This window comes from Festucalex cinctus, chromosome 2, assembly GCF_051991245.1.
Source record: "Festucalex cinctus isolate MCC-2025b chromosome 2, RoL_Fcin_1.0, whole genome shotgun sequence".
Taxonomy (NCBI): Eukaryota; Metazoa; Chordata; class Actinopteri; order Syngnathiformes; family Syngnathidae; genus Festucalex; species Festucalex cinctus.
This window is the reverse complement of record NC_135412.1, coordinates 28,355,272-28,377,179: the sequence shown is the minus strand read 5'-3', so window position 1 is coordinate 28,377,179 and position 21,908 is coordinate 28,355,272. Positions and strand designations below refer to the sequence as shown.

At 39.5% G+C, this 21,908-nt stretch overlaps 3 protein-coding genes across 7 annotated transcripts; 2 read left to right on the top strand and 1 right to left on the bottom strand.

Moving 5' to 3' along the window:
* Positions 1-996: 996 nt before the first annotated feature.
* LOC144014395 (suppressor of tumorigenicity 14 protein homolog) lies at positions 997-17,467 on the top strand. 4 transcript variants are annotated; one of them, XM_077514220.1, is made up of 19 exons: positions 997-1,379; positions 1,628-1,790; positions 2,993-3,123; positions 3,200-3,270; positions 5,109-5,296; positions 5,388-5,423; positions 5,586-5,814; positions 7,146-7,282; positions 7,358-7,455; positions 7,628-7,728; positions 8,139-8,272; positions 8,493-8,597; positions 9,076-9,192; positions 9,408-9,533; positions 10,277-10,460; positions 11,519-11,790; positions 11,877-12,013; positions 13,827-14,037; positions 16,920-17,467. In XM_077514220.1, exons 1-18 carry the CDS (start codon positions 1,338-1,340, stop codon positions 13,986-13,988), a joined length of 2,433 nt encoding a protein of 810 aa, XP_077370346.1. In that variant the 5' UTR covers positions 997-1,337; the 3' UTR covers positions 13,989-14,037; positions 16,920-17,467. The 4 variants fall into 4 exon arrangements, with proteins under 4 accessions (XP_077370346.1, XP_077370344.1, XP_077370345.1 ...); XM_077514218.1 differs by having other exon boundaries at positions 5,388-5,498; XM_077514219.1 differs by having other exon boundaries at positions 5,388-5,498; positions 16,898-17,467.
* Positions 14,141-18,714, bottom strand: rad51c (RAD51 paralog C). Of its 2 annotated transcripts, none has more exons than XM_077514225.1 (5): positions 18,628-18,714; positions 18,031-18,230; positions 16,862-17,111; positions 14,837-15,053; positions 14,141-14,743 (listed from the first exon to the last, which is right to left on the bottom strand). In XM_077514225.1, exons 2-5 carry the CDS (start codon positions 18,146-18,148, stop codon positions 14,273-14,275), a joined length of 1,056 nt encoding a protein of 351 aa, XP_077370351.1. In that variant the 5' UTR covers positions 18,149-18,230; positions 18,628-18,714; the 3' UTR covers positions 14,141-14,272. The 2 variants fall into 2 exon arrangements, with proteins under 2 accessions (XP_077370351.1, XP_077370350.1); XM_077514224.1 differs by lacking the exon at positions 18,628-18,714 and adding an exon at positions 18,315-18,415.
* Positions 16,990-21,828, top strand: abt1 (activator of basal transcription 1). Its single transcript, XM_077514227.1, has 6 exons — positions 16,990-17,132; positions 18,640-18,819; positions 19,314-19,740; positions 20,154-20,329; positions 20,394-20,591; positions 21,138-21,828. Exons 3-6 carry the CDS (start codon positions 19,314-19,316, stop codon positions 21,339-21,341), a joined length of 1,005 nt encoding a protein of 334 aa, XP_077370353.1. The 5' UTR covers positions 16,990-17,132; positions 18,640-18,819; the 3' UTR covers positions 21,342-21,828.
* Positions 21,829-21,908: the final 80 nt, after the last annotated feature.

The window sequence follows — 21,908 nt, the reverse complement described above, 5'->3', positions numbered from 1 at the left end:
AACAGGTGTTTGAATTTAGTTAATTATTATTTATAAAACAAACTCGTTATCTCCACTTCCGCATTTTTATCCTACTGGTGTCCTCTGGTGTCAGGGTCTGTTTTTTTGTTTTTTGTTTTTTTTGCTAATCTCTACCCCCAGTTTAACAATCTGTACCCACAGTTTAGTAAACTGTACCCACAGTTTAACAATCTGTACCCACAGTTTAACAATCTGTACCCACAGTTTAGCAATCTGTACCCACAGTTTAGCAATCTGTACCCACAGTTTACTCATTTGTACCCACAGTTTACTAATCTGTACCCACAGTTTAGTAAACTGTACCCACAGTTTAGCTAACTGTACCCACGGTTTACTAAACCGTACCCATGGTTTAGCTCTTCTGTGGCGTTATGTAATACGCATGCGCACGCAACGTTCGAGTGGTTGCTTGAAAGCAGTATTAGCAGCGAACGGTTGCTTCTTTTTATCTTAAATTGTAGACTTATGTGTTCAGTTGACGTGTAATGTTGCGTTTGTGCCACTGTGAGGCGCTCGAACACTTTTCTTCTTTCTTTCTTTTACTTCCGTGTTAAGCCTGAAGGCTGTTGAAATGCACACGTGTTTTGTTGTGCTCCGCAATTAATACGCCATACTTGGCTAAAGAAACTTCATCTTTCCATCATCCATTCATCCGACTGCATCGTTAAGATGCCAAAACTAGTCTACAGTTTAAGATAAAAAAAAAAAAAAAGCTGCCGTTCGCTGCTAATACTGCTGTCAAGCAACCACTCGAACGTTGCGTGCGCATGCGTATTACGTAATTACGTAAAGATTGTTAAACTGTGGGTACAGATTGCTAAACTGTGGGTACAGATTAGAAAAATAAAAATAAAAATTAAGACCCTGACACCAGAGGTGCTCCGTATTATCCTGCCAAACAAGTAACCTATGAGAAGAGTATGACGCCGTGGCCACGCCCCTTTTGTCATGCAAGCCGCGCCCAGCACAGGTGAGGAAGCTGCGCAATGCTTTGTGTGAGGAGAGTAGCTGATCGAGGAAGGACACATATTTTTTCCCCACTCCTGGTTTTACTTTTACTTTCTTAAGGGGGGCGGGAGAGACTAAATACCGCACATCGCCTTGTGCCCCCTTGCCTTGTCAGTCTTTTCACACCAACCTTCTATGTCTTGTACTTTCAGAAACTTTGAAAACTTTCTCGGTGCGTATTTTTCTCTTTTACACGCATGCGCGCACGCTTATCTGTTCATGATGCGATGGTGGAGCACGCGCACGGGGCTTGAGCGAAGTGATTAGAGAGGCCATCGACCATGCACAGCTAGAAGAGTGACGTCATCATGGATCCACTGGAGACGGGGCAGAAGTTTAGCCCGAGACAAGTCGGTGACGTCACCACTGGACCAACCGGTTCGTCATGTGTACAGTTCACATGCACAGCATTTATAGGTGAACTCGTGGTTAGCATGTCTGCCTCACACTTTCGGGGTTCTGGTGACGCCTGGTCCATGTTCCCATATATTATTACATTATTACTCTTTATAGCAATGTTTTAACATTTAAAAGATTTTCTTTTAAATGTCAATTTTATCTGACCGGTTCACCATGGCAACCCCCACCCTCTCATCAGGATCTGGACCTAGATGCCACTCTTCAGTTTCTGCCCACCCCAGACGCCAAGAAGCTGGAGAAGAGGCCTGCGCATCACAGGACGTTGTGGGTCGGCGCTGGCCTTGTGGCGGCAGCTGCCGCTCTGTCTCTGCTGACCGGACTGCTCGTGTGGCGCTTCCACCGTGAGTGGACGCACTTTTTCTTTTTTTTTTTTTTCTTTTTACCTGCCTCAGTGTGTGGATGCAGTTAGTGTGTTTTGTCTCTCTTAATGAACAATGGTTAATATATTTAATGAAAACTAAAGCTCAAATTGAAAAGGCATTTTTGTTAATGAAATAAAAACGAGAGGGCTTTTTAAAAAACAACTGAAACTCAATTTTATGTTTTTAAAACTAACTATACTGTAATTACAGCAAAAATGTCCTTTGCTTTAATTTTTGTCAATTAATTTCATACATGAGCTTTTGGGGTTTATTTTAAATACATTTAATTTTTTTTTATTAATATTTAATTTAATGTAATTAGAGCTGTCAAACGATTACATTTTTAATCTGATTAGTCACATTTTAGAATATTGATTAATCACGTCAATTAAAAAGGCTTTTTTTAGTCAACATTTTTTGTGCCCCAAATTTAAAGAGCACCTGTTGTGTGTTACCGGTAATTTTGTCGACATTTAATGTTATGGTGATGTCTTCAAAACATTTTCCCCACTACCACTGCACACGTTCATCCTCCTCTTTTTCTAATCAGTTAATTACTTACATGAGTTAAAATTGACAAAAATAGTCCCAATAGTTTGACATGAACAAATATTCTGATTGTCATCCACAAACATTTATTAAATGCTTTACTTTAATACATGTAGTTATGTTTATTGTTCAAACACCATCTCTGCTACCTTTAATTATCGTAACCATCCACTGTCAGCTAAAGGGTCATCGGTCAAAATTAATAGAGTGATTAATCTGTGTTAATGCATGATGCATAATGCAATATTTTTTTGTGATCAATTAATTAGTTATTGCTTTAACTTTCACAGCACTAATTTAAATGTATTTATTTTGTTGTACAATTGTACAGAAGAAAGGTCGAACTGTCGTTTGGAAATTGTTGTTTACATTATTAAACAATACTTTGTGACATTTTTTTTTTTATCTTGCACTCCAAATACTCCATATATTAAAAAAACTAAAACTACTTTGTAAAACTAATTTAAAAACTATATTAAATGAGGCATTTTTGAAAACATAAAATTAACAAACCACTCACACAAACTGAAACAAACTGATTTTAAAAAATAAAATTCCAAACGAAATAATAACTATAAAGGAAAATAACACACTATTATAACCTTAACATCTACTTGTTATTATGTGGCTAGTGCAGCGCGACGTGGCCGTGACGCGTGTCTACGTGGGCTCCATGTCCATCGCCAACCAACACTTCCTGCCGGCCTACGAGGATCCTGGCAGCAAGCCATTTGTCAAGATGGCGGCTCTTTTCAGCCAGGAGGTGAGTGGCAGCGTGGCCCGCCCCCGATGCATTATGGGAGGTCAGCTGTGACTAACGCTAACATTTCATTTTGCAGTTGAGAGTGATGTATGACACAAACGCAACGTTGGGCAAATACTTCCAACGCTCGTCGGTGGAGGCCTTCAGGTGGGTCATGTGACCAAGTTTTTGAGTGTAATAAAGGTCAACGTTGCTTAATGACAGAAACCTGAAATCAGTCATTCAAAAAAAATAATATGTCTGTACTTATGCCCACTTCAACGAAATGAATGAATGATTGTCTCAATATTTTAGATTTTATGGATGTTAAGCTTTTCCCTCTCCATAGATACTCACTATAGATAAAATCATAATATTAATCAGTTGTCACAAAAATTAATTAAGTGGCTATTTTCTGTTTTTTCTTTATACAGCACAGTAACCATCCATCCATCCATTTTCTTGACCGCCTATTCCTCACAAGGGTCGCGGGGGCTGCTGGCGCCTATCTCAGCTGGCTCTGGGCAGTAGGCGGGGGACACCCTGGACTGGTTGCCAGCCAATCGCAGCAGCACAGTAACGTTTCTCATATGTTAACAATAGACGGTGATTGTGATCATTCCTTCTTTTTTGTATACAAACACAACGCCGCGCTAACCCCCTCCCGCCTTTCCCATGATGCATTCATATGCATTCGTAAACAAGAAAGCTCACAACTTTTGAGTGTTCCGTGGCTGGTCGGGTCAGTGTTGAAGGGCGAACTATCAAGCTGATGGCTATATTTATTGCAACCACGCAATTTTGCGATAGCTAACATTAGCATAATTATTTTTGATTTGAGCATGGAAAGCTACCTACTAAAAAGAGTCGAGTGCCCACAAAGGCAGCGTCGGTTGGAAATCCCCCCCCCCCCCAAAAAAAAACGTCTTTCACCTCGCCAGTAAGTGAAATCTATGGAGGTAAATATGGTGCAAATGTAACGTGTAAAAAAAATTTACCTGGAGAAAAAAAAATAAAAATATAAATAAATATAAATATAAATTTGTATCTGTAAAAGTTTTTTTTTTTTTACCTGTAAAAAAATGTGTACCTGTAAAAAAAAAAAAAAAAGGTACCTTCAAAAAAAAATGTACCTGTAAAAAAATTGTACCTGTAAAAAAATATGTAAAAAATTGTACCTGTAAAAAAATGTACGTAAAAAAATATACCTGTAAAAAAACGTGTACCTGTAATTTTTTTTACCTGTAATAAAAATTGTACATAAAAAGAATTGTAGCCGTAAAATATGTGTACCTGTAAAAAAAAAAAAATGTACAAAAAAAAAAAAAAAACTGTAAAAAAAATTGTATGTAAAAATTACCGGTAAAAAAAAAAGTACTAAAAAAAGTACTAAAAAAGTGTACCAGTAACAAAATGTGTACCAATAAAAAAAAAAAAAAAAATGTACCTGTAAAAAAATGCACTAAAAAAAAATGTACTTTAAAAATTGTACCTGAAAAAAAAAATTGTACGTAAAAAAATTTTACCCGTCAAAAAACGTAGGTAAAAAAAATTGTACTTTTAAAAAAAAATTGTACCTGTAAAAAAATTATGTAAAAAAATTTACCTTTAAAAAATATTGTACCTGTTAAAAATGTACTAAAAAAAATTGTACCTGTAAAAAAATTTACCTGTAAAAAAATGTACATAAAAAAATGTACCTGTAAAAAAAAAAGTACTTTAAATCCTACCTGTAAAAAAAAATAAAAAATTATTGTACCTGTAAAAAAAAATGTACGTAAAATAAATTTACCTGTCATTTGTACAGTACTTGTAGAAAATGACAACGTAGTCCAAGAGGTCACTACTAGGAGTCACAAGTGGTTTTTCTGCTGCTGTCCAGTCACGGGACTTGCAGAAAATTTCTCGCTACATAGAAATCCTGTACTGTGCTTTAAGCTTTTTAGACAGTCTCCAGTAGGTCAAATGTCACGTCATGGTAACCACCATCTTTGCCACCGCTGCAGCAATGGCGGCGGTAATTCTGTGACGGCGTACTACCGCTCCGAGTTCAGCGTCCCCGCGCCCCAGCAGGCCTCGGTGGACGTCGCCATCCAGTCGTTGCAAGCATCTGCAGGAAGTCAACAAAGTCGGCAAGGGAGAGTGCTTCTGAAACCGCAGCACGCGCTCAACGTCGACGCAGTCGTCACGCGAGGTTGGCCCTCCCACGCCGGTTGTCAATCAAGCCAAGTAGCGGCCAATCAGCTGAAACGTCCATGTTAAAAGTGTGCCGTTTTTGTGTGCAGCCATCGATCCACGGATGACATCATCATCCTTGTTGGGTAAGATTAAAAAAAAAAATTTAATAGCTTTTTTTGTCACGACCAAAACTCTAAAGGGAACAAGCATTCGAGAAGGTGAATTGATATGGTTTTTCATAAAACCATTGAGTTTGAAGCTGATATTTGATGTGAATAACAAGGTAACGACCTGCTGGTTTCCAGTTAAGAAGTCCTTTAACGTGCATGTCCGAGAGGGCGGAGTCGTTCAGTCGCCGGGTTTCCCTGACTCTTCGTACCCGTCCAACGTCTACCTGCAGTGGCGCTTGAGAGCGGACGCTGCCCACCGCGTGCGACTGGACTTCCAAAAGCTGATCCTGGAGGACGACTGCCAACACGACTTTGTCAAGATTTACGATTCACTCGCACCCATCGAGCAGACCGCCATTGCCGAGTGAGACTCTATGTATTTAGTATTTGATTATTATTTAATTAATTTTTATTTTTGTTATTATAATTTATTTTATAAATTAGTATATAAATTATATTATTAATAATCATATACATTATTAAACATATAATAAATTTAATTAATATTATTTTTAATGATGTATTTAATTCTTCTTTATGACTTTATGACTCGTTATGTCGTTCTTTTTCCACAAGCTCCATTTACAATCTTTGTCTTTGTGATATACACATATAACGTATACCTCACCAAATTTACCAATGTCTGTCTTTATGACTTCAATCTTTACGTCCATTTTCATGATCTCGATCTTTTGTCTTCAGTTTTTGCGTCATCATCTTTGCGATATCATCTTCATAAACTTCGTCTTTAGACTTCAATCTTTATATTACCCAATTTCACAATTTATATCATTAAATAATGTTTTTTTATTATCTAGATCTTTACGAACAATTTAACAATTTTCATTTTGAGAATTTTAATCTTCGCATTATCCATTTTTCTTTAGTTTTTTACATCTAGTTTGAGATCTCAATCTTCACAACCTTCATTTTCTAGGCCTTAAGTGTTTGTCTCACCCAATTTCTCGATTTCCATCTTTATGACTTCAATCTTTACATCATCCATTTTTACGATCTCCAGCTTCACAACCTTCATCTTCGACTTCAGGCTTTACATTATCCGTTTTCCCAATCTCCATCTTTATAAACTTCAGTCTTTATAACAATGCTTCCATCTTGAACCCCCCCCATTGTCAAAAATTTGACTGACTATAAGCTCCAATTTATAGATGTGCAAAGAATCGTCATGATCTACTCCAGTCTGACTCGCTAATGCTAATTACCGTACTACTCACGGCACTTTTATCACTCAAAAGAACGGCTTCATACAAAGCACGTTAGGAATGTATACAGAAAAGCATCTTAACATTACTTTTTATTTTATTTTTTTTTTATACCCACTCACAGCATCTTAACATTACTTACCGGCATATGCTCTTCCTACGCTGCAAAAAAAACAAAACAACTTTTATTGCCATAATTTGATCGTGACTTTTTCCTTCTACTCTCTAATGTGGCTACAATTTAACAGTGTATCAGAACGCGCGGAACCACACTGCCCCTAAGTGGCCAAAACATGTATAACATTGAACAGCGCTCCCAATAAAGACACCCACACAAACACGGGCAAGACAGTATAAAATAATTTAAACAAAATCAATTCTGAATCATACTAAATGAGAATCGATTTCTTTCTTCTTTTTTTTTCATACCCCTAATGGAAAACCCACCAAAGAGTCCGTGTTGTGTTTTCAGACATTGCGGCATTCCTCACCGTTCGCTGTCCTTCGTGTCGTCGGGGAACGTCATGTTGTTGACGCTGGTCACCAACGAGGAGAAGAACTTTCCGGGCTTCATAGCCAACTTTTCGCAGGTCTCTCTGGCGCCTCCAGGTCGGCATGTGACAAATTGTCATTTTTAATCATCGGTGTTGTGGATGTTACTTTTAACCTCTATGCCGCCAGCAGGCTGTGGAGAAATTTTGAGCGGTGACGTGGGCGTCTTCTCTTCGCCGTACTTCCCGTCCAGCTATCCTCCTCGGACTTCGTGCGAATGGAACATCCAGGCCAGTAATGAATTGATCTTTCTGGATGTTTATTTTGGCAGCTTTTGTAGTTCAAAGAATGTCCTTCTCGCTGACATGCACTACCAACTTGGCTGGAAACTGAGTGCAAGTTGACAAAAGTTGAAGTAGCAATGCTGCTTGTGTGTGTTTTTTTTTTTTTTTTTTTTTTCAGGTGTCAAAGGGAAAGTTGGTCAAAGTCAAATTCAGCAAGTTTTACGTCGGAAATGACTCCAACGATTGTTCGGGAGATTATGTGGAAGTCAACAACAGAAGGTTATTTTCCTCTTGTTTTAGGGTGATACACCGCAAGCCCAATTGTAATTGGCCATACATAGTACATACTGTCATTAATTTTACAGTGTTTATAGTCAATCAACACATAAAAATAACTTGTATGTGCACATGTTCCTTATTTAATGGTCTGCGCACTTCTAATGTAGCATATTTACGTCATATTTAATGTTATATATACAAGTAATGCACCACATTCACATTTCATGCCTCTGATGTTCCATATTTGCATCATATTCAATTCAATTTCTAAATAATTTTTTTTTATTTCATTCCTTAAAAAAAGAGAGGGAGAGAAAAAAGTCAAACTTATTTATATTTAATGGTGGATGTGTATCTAAACTAGCATATTTACACCACAGTGAATGACTCGTGCATCTCTATCACATCAGGCTGTGTGGTGCAAAAGTGGAAAGGACAACAGTGGCCAGCAGAAGCAACCTGATGACTGTCAAGTTCAACTCGGATTGGTCGTATGTGGATCAGGGTTTCTTCGCCACATACGAGGCCTTCATCCCCACTGACTGTAAAGTCATTTTCCGTGCATCTGTAAAATGTCCTAGTTACATTATATTGAATTTGTTGTAAAGGGCCATTTGTGTCAAAGCGAGACATTTCTGTCAAAATGAGACATTCATGTCAAAATTAGACATTTAAATTGACTGGTGTATTTAACAACTGCTCCACCTCTAATCATAATCTCTTCTATATGCACCTCTGATAGATTGTGTTTTGTTTTGGAGCAGCTTGTCCGGGAAGGTTCCGCTGCACCAACGACTTATGCGTGGACTCGCGTCTGCGCTGCGACGGTGTGGACGACTGCGGAGATGCCAGCGACGAGGAAGACTGCAGTGAGTTTCTGTTGAAATAATCACCTTTCAAAATGGCAATGAATTATTTTGTTATCAAATAAACTATTTTTCATATTTTTTCATACATTATTATTATTTTTATTAAAATCATTATTATTTTTATGTACCTCATCATTGAATGAGTTGGCCCATCTGCAATATATTTAAATTAAACTACTTAAGTACTTTTTTTTTTTTTTAAACATTTAAGTGCAGCGTTAATGTTGAAATTATGCATAATGTTGATTTACAATATTTGTTAATGTATATTTACAGCAAAACCTGTAATAGACCACAAGGTGACAGTATCACTCTGTCAACTCCTTATTTGTCTCTCACAGTTGGGTCAGGTCATATTTAGTGATGTATTTAAAAACAAAAAAAACAAGTTGAAATGTGAAAACAATACATATTTCTGCATGTAAGTGTAGTAATAAGTATTTTTAGGAAATTTGACCTCCTTTGTCTCCTTTGGCAGGCACATGTGCCCCCAACGTATTCCGCTGTAGAAATGGTCGTTGTGTCTTGCGGACGACGATGTGCAACGGCAAAGACGACTGCGCCGACGGGTCTGATGAGTTCAAATGCGAAAAATGTGCGGAGGACCCCAATTGTGTCTCATGATTACATAATTAAAATACTCCACTTGTGGAAACAAGACATTTCTGTCAAAATGTGACAATGTCAAAATGAGAGATTTCTGTCAAAACGAGAACCTCATGTGGAAAAGAGATTCAAAACAAGACATTTGTGTCATTAGACTAAAACATAATGTGTTGATTATGCACTGCTAACACATGCTTCCTACAGCGGTCGCCATGACGACATGCTCCGGCTCCAGCTATCGATGCAGAAACGGACGCTGCCTTGACAAAATCAACCCCGAGTGTGACGGCGAGGATGATTGCGAGGACGCGTCTGATGAGGAAGCCTGTCGTATGGCCATTTTACACACACATACACACACCACACAATTCAATTTATCTGTTTACATCATGGGTCAAATTGACCCAATTGAAATAAAAATGCAAAGTTGGTCAAAGTAGTTTTCCAGTATGAAGCTTATTCAAGCCTGGCGTAAGCGTTTTTAGTTTCACATTGAAAAGCGTCAATGCGTAGCCTCGTGACTAATCTTGATTTAAATCACGTGGGTCAGATTGGCCCAGAAAAGAAGAGGTGTCTTGTCATCTTCTGTCCATCCATTTTCTATACCACTTATCCTCATTTGGATAATGGGTGAGCTGGAGCCCTTCCCAGCTATCTTTGGAGTGATATAAGCAGACTTAGCTTTTATCATAGATTTATACTGGGCTTTTTTCATCTAAAGTATCATGTTATTTATTTATTTACACTATAGTTAATGGTCTGTGCACCTCAAATGTTTGATATTTACATCATGTTTAATGGTCTACATACCTCTAATGTACTGTATTTGCATCATATTTAATGGTCCATGAACTGTTAACGTATCAATAATTACATTATTTTTAATAATCCGCACACCTTCAACATACTGTACCATAATGTACACCATAGTGAATTGTCCATCACCACCTGCTTTTAGATAATAGGTGAAATTGTCCTGGCCTCATGTTAGCTATTCCTAAGAAGCAAACGCTAGCACAATTAGCACAAATGCTAACAGTGTGTATGTGTGTGTATTTTTGTTGTTTTGTAAGAATGCGGTCTCCGGCCGTACCGAAGCTCTCGCATTGTCGGTGGTGAGGCGTCGCAAGAGGGCGAGTGGCCCTGGCAGGTCAGTCTGCAGCTGGTGGGCCAGGGTCACGCGTGCGGTGCTTCCGTGCTGAGCAGTCGCTGGCTGCTGACCGCCGCCCACTGCGTCCAGGACAGGGGCTCGGTCAGGTACGAGCGGTTGGGCTAGTGATAGATTTAGAGGCTTTACATTTGTGGAGTCTTAACAGTCTTTATAAATTTGTCAAACTTTCCCAGACTACTTTAATGTTCCTTTTGTGGAATATGAGTTATGAAACAAAATCCAGAAGTTTCTATCCATCTCAGGGGGCGGCCATTTTGCCACTTGCTGTCAATTTAAGATGACATCACAGCTGCTCATGTCTCGGGTAACGACCAATCACAGCTCACCTGATTTCTGAAGCTGAGTTGTGATTGGTCGTGACCGAGACCTGAGCAGCTGTGATGTCATTTTCAGTCGACAGCAAGTGGCAAAATGGCCGTCTTCTGATATTGATAAAAACTGTTGGATTTTGCTGCTTAACTCAAATTCCACTAATGCAATATTAACCAAAATACCATATTTAAAGTAGTGGGACCGCATAGAACATGTTACTGTCAAAACACTGGGGGGTTGACTTCCCTCTGTTTTACTAGATTTTGACAGATTTTTCAAGGCCCACAGAATATTGTTTTATTGCTATAAAAACATGGAACCTACCAAAAGAAACATTAGTTTCTTTCTTCTTTCATTAGGAAAAAAAGTATTTTTGTATCTATTTCCATTTTGTAGCAATTAGCATGAGAATGTAGCTAAGTTTCATCATTATTCACAAATCTGTGCTTGTTGCAACATGGCCCTGGCTGATCTCTTATACTTTGCTGCCACCTGCTGGCCGTTTTTTGTAAAACAACCATTGCTGTAAGCGACCTCTTCAGGTCAGAAGCTCCATCAAAGCCTTCTCTATGCTCTTGCATGAAAACAAACAAACAAAAAAAACGTACAAAAACCTGTACATTTTTGGGAGTGAAGGAAAAAGTATTAAAAAACATTTATACGTTTTGGGGTTTGAATGAGTTAAGAGTCTTTAGAGCAGTGGTTCTTAACCTTGTTGGAATTTACAGATATATTAAACAGTCTTCACAGACTAGATTAAGTTGTTAAAGTTTGAGAAATAGCGACAGACGTGTCAATCGACCAATCACAAGCAGATTGCTTTGCGTCGCAGGCACTCACAGGCCGACCAATGGGAAGCCCTCCTGGGCCAGCACGTGCTAAGCCGCGCTAACGAGTGGACGGTGAGGAGGAAGGTGATGCGGCTCGTGGCCCACCGCGACTTCAACCAGCTCACGTTGGACAACGACGTGGCGCTGATGGAGCTGGACTCGGACGTGCCGCTGAGCCAGCACATCTGGCCCATCTGCCTGCCCTCCCCCGCCTACCAATTCCCTGCTGGCCAGGAGGCCTGGATAACCGGCTGGGGTGCCAGCAGAGAGGGAGGTGGGCAAACTGATGAGCTTGTGACCGTTTTGCGAAAGACACGTTGTGAGTAAGCGCTTTGATGGCATTCTTGTGTTATTTGGAAGGTGTGGCGGGGAGCGTCCTGCAGAAAGCCAAAGTTCGCATCATCAACAGTTCGGTGTGTAACAGTGTCATGAACAACGAGGTGACTGATGGAATGATGTGTGCCGGCGTCCTCAAAGGTGGTGTGGATGCCTGCCAGGTAAAAAGACTTGAATGACTTGTCCAATGACGCTATTTTTGAGACTAGCTCAGGGGTCTGCAACCTGCGGCTCTGGAGCCACATGTGGCTCTTTACTCCCTCTCCTGCGGCCCCCTGTTCCAAAAATGAGTCCACATTTTTAAGTGAACAAATGGTAGATGAAAACTTTTTGTTTAAAAAAAAAAAAAAAAAAAACTAAAAATGCCCAAAAAGGAAAAGCAGAAAGTTGCTATAGAATGTCCATGAAATTGCCAAAATATGTCAGATAATTGAATAAAAAGGCATATAAGAAAATATTCAAAAAGTAGCCACATTGTCCAAAAACAAATGAACAAAGGCCGAAAATTGCCATAAAATGTCTTTGGAATTGCCAAAAGTCAGAAAATTGATAAAAATAAAAAAAAAGGCAGGAAAAAAAACATTCAAAAAGTAACCATAAAACATCCAAAAAAGGAATAGAAAAAGTAGAAAAAATACCATAAAATGTCCATGAAATTGCCAAAAAATGTCAGACAATTGAATTAAAAAGGCATAAAAGAAAAATATTCAAAAAGCAGTCATAAAATGTCCAAAAACAAAAGAAGGCAGAAAATTACCACAAAATGTCTATGAAATTGCCACAAAAAAAAAAATCAATTGAATAAAAAGGCGTAAAAAATATTCAAAAGTAGCTACATTGTCCAAAAGCAAAATAAAAAAGGCAGAAAATTACCATAAAATGTCTTTGAAATTGACAAAAGCCAGAAAATTGATTTTAAAAAAAGGCAGAAAAGAAACTACTCAAAAAGTAACCATAAAATGTCCAAAAAGGAATAGAAAAAGCAGATTACCATAAAATGTCCATGAAATTGCCAAAAAATGTCAGACAATTGAATTAAAAAGGCAAAAAGAAAATATACATAAAAAAAAAAGTCATAAAATGCCCGAAAACAAAAGGCAGAAAATTACCACAAAATGTCCATGAAATTGCAAAAAAAAAAAAAGTCAATTGAATAAAAATGCATAAAACAAAATATTAATAAAGTTGCCATATTGTCCAAAAAAAAAAGAAAGAAAGGCAGAAAATTACCATAAAATGTCTTTTGAATTGCCAAAAGTCATAAAATTGATTAAAAAAAAAAAAAAAGGCAGAAAAGAAACCATTCAAAAAGTAATGATAACATGTCCAAAAACAAATTTGCCAAAATGTCAGAAAATTCATAGCAAAAAAAGTCAGAAAAAAATGTTTTTAAAAAAGCCATAAAATGTCTTAAAAAGGAGGAAGTGAGTCTATAATTTGTCCATAATATTGTCAAAAATGTCAGAAATTTGACAAAGGCAGGAAAAAAAAAAAAAAAAAAAAAGAAAAAAGGTAAAATCCCAAAGAGGAAAGGTAGAAGAAAAATGAATGTTTACGTATTGGATGCTGCTCTTTGGGGCCTCATCAGTACATGACTAACACAGTTTTCTTCATCACAATTTTCAAATGCTTTGAGGCCCCAGACAGATTTTCTGTTCTTTATTTGGTTTAAAATAGCTTTTTTGACAATAAAAGTTGCTGACTAGTGGCCAAGTCGAGAGCCTCGAGAGCCCCTATCCAGCCCGTCTTCCATGTTTCTCTCCACCAAGACACATGATTCATCATCAAGATCGCTATCAGGCTTCTGCAAAGCTTGTTGATGAGCTGATCATTAGATTCAGCTGTGGTGAAGGAGAGAGACATGGAAAACTGGAGGACTGGACTTGGGCACCACTGCTTCAGAGTACAAGTTGGACTTTCTAAAGAGTCTTTTTTTTGGAAAATATTTTCTCGTTTCATCTTTGTCTCTGTCAGGGTGACTCCGGGGGGCCGCTGTCCGTCATCAGCCCGAGTGGGCGGGTCTTCCTGGCTGGCGTGGTGAGCTGGGGCGACGGTTGCGCTCGCAGAAACAAGCTGGGCATCTACACGCGAGTGACCCGATACCGCAGCTGGATCAAGGAACACAGTGGCGTTTAATGACACCGCTAACTCTACCACGGAAACTTTTAAGAGTTTCAAGTTGAAGGTGCGCACTAAGTTGTAACAATCCAACAGGTGTTATAACTTGAATCTCTAAAACACATTGGAGACGCCAAACTTCTCAAACAGCAACTTCAGTTTTGACAGACTTGGACTTTAGATATCTTTAATGGAGACAAAAGTCATATTTAAAAATAAACGCTTGACTGATTGGTTCCATACAAATGAACCCCAGATGGCAGTTTCAACCACAGGAACAGTTTGTTCTAGCAGGCAACCGATTAGTCTGCAAGTGTTCGGGGGCGTTTACTCGGCGGCTGTTCCGATCGGTCGTCGTCCCTGAAGCCGTCCATTGTGATTTGGTAGTTAACCGTCGCTTCCTCGTTATCCGGAGACTTAAAGATGGTCGCCTGCCTTTGCGAACCTGCCCAACGCAGGAGCAGTCTCAGGGTGGGCACGTGGCCCCAGCTCTCCCCCAGCGCAGGGACCAGCTGAGATTGTCCACCCTGCACCCGCGTGGTCATCTGGTTGCTCAGGACCACCGCCATGTCGTGCTTGGTCGCCATGGAGATGAGCTGCTGCGCCATGCCGCTGAGCAGGCGGGTCCGCTGATTCCGCAGGTCGTCAAAGTGCTGGCGGAAGGGAAAGGCCACGCTGTCAATCACCAGGAGGCGGACCTTCGGGTGACCAGACAGGAAGTCGGGCAGCAGGTAGATCTCGGCCAGGAGCTCCACGTAGTCATGGCAACGCACCTGAGGCACACCAAGACAGGAACTGATCATTTTTTAACCTAAAGGTGTGCGTACACAGTTTTGACTTCCTGTCGAGATAGTGAGTCACATTACCAGGAAGATGTTGGACAGGATGTTTTCCACGGTGAACGCCGTAGCGGCCTCTCGTTGCTCGGCGTCCTCAGCCAGTAAGGTGCAATGACGGACGGCGGCGGCGGCAAGGTCCACCACCCTTTGAACCACAAAGCTTCCCTCGGTGTCGATGAAGACCGCCTGACCTCCCAGGCCGCCGAAACAAGGAGGCACTTGAACGTCCACAGCCAGCTGCAGACTAATGACATACTCATGTCACATCTTCTGCCATGGTGCAATTTCATTCATTTTATCTTCTGCAAAGATCGACTGATATTACTGCGGCTTACTGAGGAGTTGTGATCATCTCTATTTGGGCCACCTTGAAAGGCGCTATAGAAATCTAAATTAGGGCCCGACTGATTTGCATTTTTTGAGGCCAATGCCGATACTGATTTTTGGCAGAAAAAAAAAAAAAAAAGATTACCAATTGATTATTTAACTGATCCGTATCACGATTCATAGGTCACGATTCAATTCGATGCTGATTAATCCCAATATGAATTTACAAGTGGATTGTTGCGATTTTTTTTACTCAGATTTAGAAAATATCATTCGGTAAACTTATACATGTACACTGTAAAATTTGTATGAAAATTTATTATTTATTGATCTGAAACTTCAGTCTTATAAATGTAAGCCACTGTATTTAACAAACAGGTTGTAACATTTTTCATGTTTGAACAGCGTTGAAATAAAATATTAAGGCTTAATGTTCCATTAATATAACATTCTTCCGTGAAAGTTAGACATTTTGTTGAATATTTTTCCATCAAAAATGGATGTTAAAAAATCGATTCGGCTGCCTATTGAATCGATTCGAGAATTGCGTGCTGTAGTATCGCGATATATTGCCGAATCGATTTTTTAACACCCCTAATATAAAGCATAAAATTACCACTCCCCAATTCCTTTTCAATGGATGTCACTTACGCACAAACCTTCGTTATTAACTAATATGCTCCCAAAAACATATAAATACGTTTTTAAAAAATGTTTTAAGTGTCCCAAAAACGTATTTATACTTTTTTTTTTTTTTTATGCTTGAGCATACAGAAGGCTTTGATGCAGCATCTCAACTGCAAACAACGGTTGCAGAAATGGCAGTTTTTACACAAACAGCCAGCAGGTGGCAGCAGATCAAAGGAGATCAACCAGGGCCATGTGGAAATAAAAGCTCAATTACTCACAATTCTAAATAGATTTGTGAAAATTGATTAAACTTAGCTAATTGCTACAAAACGGAAACAGATAGAAATGTCCGGATTAAAGAAGAGACTTTAATCTTTCTTTTGATAGGTTCTATGTTTTATAAGCAATAGAACACAATATTCTGTGGGCCTTGCAAAATCAGTCAAAATCCAGTCAAACAGCCGGGAGCGAACGGGATTGCTTCTGTGAAAATGCCTGGGAGCGAATGAGTTAAGATTCTCTGCTTTGATAAGTCCATAGTAAGACCTTATAAAAAAAATAAAAAATTCATGAAGTATACAATGTCAATTTATAAATCAGACTAGACTAACCTGGGACCTCTGGGATTATATTTCATGCCATGTCATTTGAATTGTCATTTGAAACCTTGAAATCAACTTTAAAAATAACTTGTAAGGACAGTGGCAAAAATAAAACTTCACTTTTAGCATTAGCGCTAGGCTAGCGATGTTTTAAAAACAAAAAACAAAGTATGGTTTGCATTTAAATAGACAGTAGATGTAATTCTTAACATCAAGTGTTTAATTTTACAGTTAAATGATCCAACTACGGTATCTTTAAACAGTTTAAATGACGCTACAACAGAATAACATACGGTACACACATGCTAGGTGCTAATGCTACGCAAACAAAATGGTGCATTCAGGATACTTTCACATCGTCGGAAATGTCAGTATTCTTTGATAACGTTTTAAGGGGAAAATAATCGGCCATTTGGCCCAATTTGCCAATGTTTGAGTGCCAATAATTGGTTGGGCCCGAATCTAAATTATTATGTGTCTCTCTTTCTCTCACCAAAGTTGTGTTTTTCCCACTCCTGGCGCTCCACAGATCTCTGTGGTTTTCCCAACAGGAAGTCCTCCTCCGAGCGCAGAGTCCAGCCGCGAGGAGAATGTCACGATGCGGGTTAGCGCCTCTTCGTTCTGCAGAAGGTCCAGTGCGGTCAGAGAAGCTCCATCTCCTGCTGCTGCTCCTCCATCAGCTCCTGCCTCCTTCCTCACGGCCTGGAGCACCTCCAGCGCGTCCTCTTGGCTCAGCCCTGCCTCTGCAACAAAGGGATCTTCAGGTCTTAATCATTTTGCTTGGAATTGATGTCGATATTCTTAGATTGCTTTTATATTCATCCGTTTTCTATAGTGCATGTCATCAATAAGATCTTTGGTGAATTGGAGTCTATACCTGCTTATTTTGGGACAGAGGTGGGTTGCACCCTGGACTGATCACCAGTCAATCGGAGAGGTTTCATACTCATTAGCTTTATTTATTTGTGTGTGCGCAACCTCAATCGGATTTTTCGCTATTCTTCCAAGGATCTTTGCATTACGTTCAGGGCTCCTACAACTTATGGCAAGTTAAATTCCAGACTTTGTAATTCCGTTTGAAATAAAACTTGAAAACATCTTTACAAAGTGTCCAGTGTGCCATGTTATCCAAGTTGCTAGTACAGTACATAGAGGTTAGATGACGTGTATCCGAGCAAATCCACATCACTGTTTTGCTGGTCCTGGTGTTGTGATGCTTGGCTTGGTTTATTGAACATTTAAATGCAATATAAAATTAAAGTGAAAGGAAAGTTATAAAGGAAAATAATTATTAGTAGTCAGAATTTACATGTTTAAAGGGGAATAGGTAAGTCAAAGAACTTATCTAGTCCAACCCCCATTACTTATATCATGATAATGTACATTAAGTATATTTAATAATAGATCATTAAAATAGAAATGAAAGCCAATGAAGAAAAAATGGTTGAGAATTTCATGTAATGTCGGTGTCATTTGTTGGGAATAATTATTTTTAATTTAATTAGTTATTATTCTTGTTTCCAGTAACTGCACGTTTTGCTTTTTCTATAAGCAGAACAGGCCATTTTTTGTGTTAGGTAAAATTCAGCTTTTACTTAAGGCCATATGGCCCAGCCCTCATGTAAAAGTATTACAAACAAGCGAGAATGTACTAACATGTACCTCGACTAAGCTCGAGCACGCTGACTTGCAGGACGTCATCGAACACATGAAACCCTGCGTTGAGAACTTTGACTTTGATCGGCGGACTCAGGGGCAGAATGGACAGCGGTGTCTGCATCCTGTTTGCAGCTAAACGTTAGCGTCTAGCGTTCAGAATGCGCCACTACGACATTCGTCCTGGCATGCCTCGACTCAAACTCCTATCAAAAAACAAACAAACAAAAAAGTCAACTTTTTGGATTACGGCCCATTCCAAAATAAATTTTCAAAGAATGTGATTAAACCTTCCCGCGCAGAAAACGGCGCATGTTCATGGCGACGCAGCAGTGATAGCAACTAACTTCCTGTACATACGTAACTTCAAAGTAAAACTATGTGACACCCTATTTTTCCAAAGAATATTTGAGATAAACCAACTTCAACAATCACAAACAATATGGAAAAAATATAATCAAATTTTCAACTATACAAACGCGACGTCACCCATACCTCTTTTTTTTTTTGTAATCACTCACTCACTCACTCACTCACTCACTCACTCACTCACTCACTCACTCACTCACTCACTCACTCACTCACTCAAGCTTACATCCACACATGGTCTCCCAGGCGGAGAGGTGAACCCACGCCAACCGGCACCGAAGGAAAGTGACGGTTCCATTCCACCTCACCTGGAGCCCCGTCACTCATACTTTGAATGTGAAATGGCACCGGAAGTGAGCTGTCTTCGCTGCCTTGTCGTCACTACCATGCGACCTGGTTTGCACGTGAAGGGGAGTAGTTGTCACGGTGAGTTTGTTTGGACGTGTGCTATTTGCCTTATTTTTGGACACAAAAACCAAATTAAACTAACTTACGGAGACATTACAGCGCAAATGTAATACTTTAATAATTTAGACAATGTTTATTAAACGATTTTATACTCATAAATGCGACCTGCTTTTTCTTCATCGTGGTCAATGTTTCCTTTTCTTTAAATCGTTTTATTTGCACACTGTTACACACATCACATACCAAACTATTAACGTGATATTCATAGTTCTGTAAAATTAATAGAAGATATTAGCTTAATTTACACTAGTATTTTTTTTGTGTGAGTTGACATGTTTACAATCGTTTGATTTTTGGTTTGCTTTTTTTTTTTTTTTAAAGTATACGTAGATACAAGTGTGTTTGATAACACAATAGTAAGGAAAACTACACTAGCAGCTATTGTATATGCCTTATAGATGTGGAACCGTCCTTTAGTTTTAATCAAATATTTTTATTTCCATTAAATAAAGATGGGTAATGGGAAGAAGAAGACTGCGATAGTGCAATTAGAAGTGGAAGAAGATAGGATGATGAGAGCTCAACCCGAGGAGGAGGAAAAGACCACAACTGAAGAGGAGGAGGAAAAGACCACAACTGAAGAGGAGGAGGATAGAAAGATTATAACTGGGGAAGAAAAGCAGGAGGAGGCGGAAAGGAAGACTCCAACTCAGGAAGAAGTGGAGCAGGAGGAGGATGGGAAGCGCTCAACTCAAAAAGAAGGAAAGCGGAAAAAGATAACTTTAAAAGGATTGACAAAGACTTCCTCTTCCTCAGACAAAAAGTGTGTTCCAGGAATTCTGTACCTGGGTCATATCCCTCCCAGGTTCCGGCCCAAACATATGAGAAATCTTTTGTCCGTTTACGGCGAGATTGGACGAATCTTTCTACAACCTGAAGGTAGGGTTCAGACTATATTAGAGTTTATCCACTAATATGAATTTGTTAGATTTTTTTATGCATCTTCATTGTTTCAAAAGCACAGTGTTGTAGAACTTAGTGACCATGTTGCTAGAGTGACTGCAATCCACTGAGGACACAGGGTGTTGAAATGGTAAACTCATGGCTATCTCAACGTCACTCGCTTTGGCGTTGAATGTAAACATTCAATTCCAGCTTTCGAAACAACTGTTGTCCATTTTGTTGGCGAGCAACTTCACATTGATCAACAGAAGGATCTTCAATGGATCTCCTGCCCCATTTAATCCTCTCGCTCACTTTACTTCACTGTTGCCTCTCCATATATCTTTTCCAAGTGTTTAGTGTTGTTGCAGTCTTCTTCATCTCATCATGTTGTGTTGCCGGCGGTGCAGATGGCCAGGTGAAGGCGAAGAAGAAGCGCTCTGGGTCCAGGAGGAGCGATTTCACCGAGGGCTGGGTGGAGTTTCGTGACAAACGCGTGGCTAAGCGCGTGGCGGCATCTCTTCACAACACCCCCATGGCGACACGGAAACGCCAGACCTTCGTGTCCGACCTTTGGTGCATCAAGGTACGGTGAGCGCTTGCTATTTATCCCGGCTAATCGGTAGCTAACAGGAAGTCTGTCTCGGCAGTACCTGCACAGATTCCAGTGGACGCACCTGAGCGAACGTCTGGCTTATGAGCAGATGGTTCTCCATCAGCGCCTCCGCACCGAAGTGTCGCAGGCCAAGCGCGAAACCAACTTCTACCTGGACAACGTGGACAAGAGCGCTCGCATGGAGAAAGAGAGAAAGAAGGGGAAGCGGAAGATGACGGACGGACAGCAGCACGTGAGTTACCATCTTGCATGTATTCTGTCTCGCGCTTTTCCCCGCTACCGCTCGCTTTCTGTCTCTTTTTTTTAACACTTTCTTTAGTTTGATCTTTTTTAATCCCTTTTTCTCTCTTTCAACCTCTCTAAATATGCTACTTCTTTCCTTTTTGTTTCGTTCATCCTGATTTCTTCTCTTTTTTTCTCTTTATTCACTCAGTTTGTTTTGGTTGATCTTTTTTCTCTGTCTCACTTTCTTTTGCCCTCTAGCTGCCTCTTGATTTTTTTCTATTTTGCTTTATTTCTCCCTCTCTCTGCCTCGCTTTCTCTTCTTTTTTCCCCATTTTTCTTTCTCCACTGTCAATCTCTCACTGTCTATTCCTGCCTTGTTCTCATCTTTTCTGTCTCTTTCTGTTGTTTCCATTTTTTTCCCACATTTTCTTTACCCTTTTTAGTTTTTTCTCTTTCACGTTTTCCTGTGTCTCTTTCTCCCCCTTTCCATCTCTTTCTCACTGCAAGTCAACCCATAACGCACTACATATGTAAGCCATAATGTCGTTGTCAGGCGGAAGAGCGAACGTGGGACTTCACACAACGCCAGACAGAGGAGGAGATCCAAACAAAGAAAAAGAAGAAGAATAAAAAGACAGTGATGACGATGATGGACTCTAGCAACCAGAAGCAACTGGACAAGAACCACCTCCACCAGCTCAAGAGCCAATCAAACGTCTCCTTGTTAGCCAAGATTTTTAACTCCCAACAGCCTTAGCAGCTGGTGAATGAACATTAGTGTGACATTAAATGTACAGAGCAAACTATTGTTTAAATGCCCAATAAGGATGTAGTTTAATAATGGTGATGGAGCTAACATGCTAACTAGCTAATATGGCTGAGTTACCAGCTACAAGCAATGAACCGGTATATGGGCCTTAAGATGGATATCAAATATATGGAGTAAATGCTCATTTGGCATGAAATTCAGTAACACTAGTGTACCCCCACATTTGGCCTAACTACAAGATCTCACAACTTTTATTTTCCCGACTGACAAACACTTTTGAGCTGCAGTAGCAAGAACAAGGATACAATTACATTACATTACAATGTACTCTGATTTGTCATTGACTTTACTATGGTCAAATAACTGTTTACTAGTGGTACAGTTTTTGCTCGAGCTGGATAGGGAGCTCAGTTGGCATGGTGTGATTATTTTTTTTCCCCTCAACATAATGGATTTGATTAAAGTTGTATATGAATGTTTTTCTCCCCTTCAATGTATTTGTAAAAAGTTAATGGTTTGAATACAGCACACGGGACAAGGCGATGCGCGCGCAGT

What these genes read in the sequence shown, in the direction of transcription:
- LOC144014395 (XM_077514218.1), top strand. Translation starts at nt 1,338, where the DNA reads ATGGATCCACTGGAGACGGGGCAGAAGTTTAGCCCGAGACAA. An exon ending in CGGCTCTTTTCAGCCAGGAG is followed by an intron (nt 3,124 to 3,199) that starts GTGAGTGGCAGC and finishes TTCATTTTGCAG; the next exon opens with TTGAGAGTGATGTATGACAC. An exon ending in CAGCGACGAGGAAGACTGCA is followed by an intron (nt 8,598 to 9,075) that starts GTGAGTTTCTGT and finishes CTCCTTTGGCAG; the next exon opens with GCACATGTGCCCCCAACGTA.
- rad51c (XM_077514225.1), bottom strand. Translation starts at nt 18,148, where the DNA reads ATGCAGACACCGCTGTCCATTCTGCCCCTGAGTCCGCCGATCAAAGTC. An exon ending in CGTGCTCGAGCTTAGTCGAG is followed by an intron (nt 17,112 to 18,030) that starts GTACATGTTAGT and finishes CCTTTGTTGCAG; the next exon opens with AGGCAGGGCTGAGCCAAGAG. An exon ending in TCCTGTCCAACATCTTCCTG is followed by an intron (nt 14,744 to 14,836) that starts GTAATGTGACTC and finishes GGTGTGCCTCAG; the next exon opens with GTGCGTTGCCATGACTACGT.
- abt1 (XM_077514227.1), top strand. Translation starts at nt 19,314, where the DNA reads ATGGGTAATGGGAAGAAGAAGACTGCGATAGTGCAATTAGAAGTGGAA. An exon ending in AATCTTTCTACAACCTGAAG is followed by an intron (nt 19,741 to 20,153) that starts GTAGGGTTCAGA and finishes CCGGCGGTGCAG; the next exon opens with ATGGCCAGGTGAAGGCGAAG. An exon ending in TGACGGACGGACAGCAGCAC is followed by an intron (nt 20,592 to 21,137) that starts GTGAGTTACCAT and finishes TGTCGTTGTCAG; the next exon opens with GCGGAAGAGCGAACGTGGGA.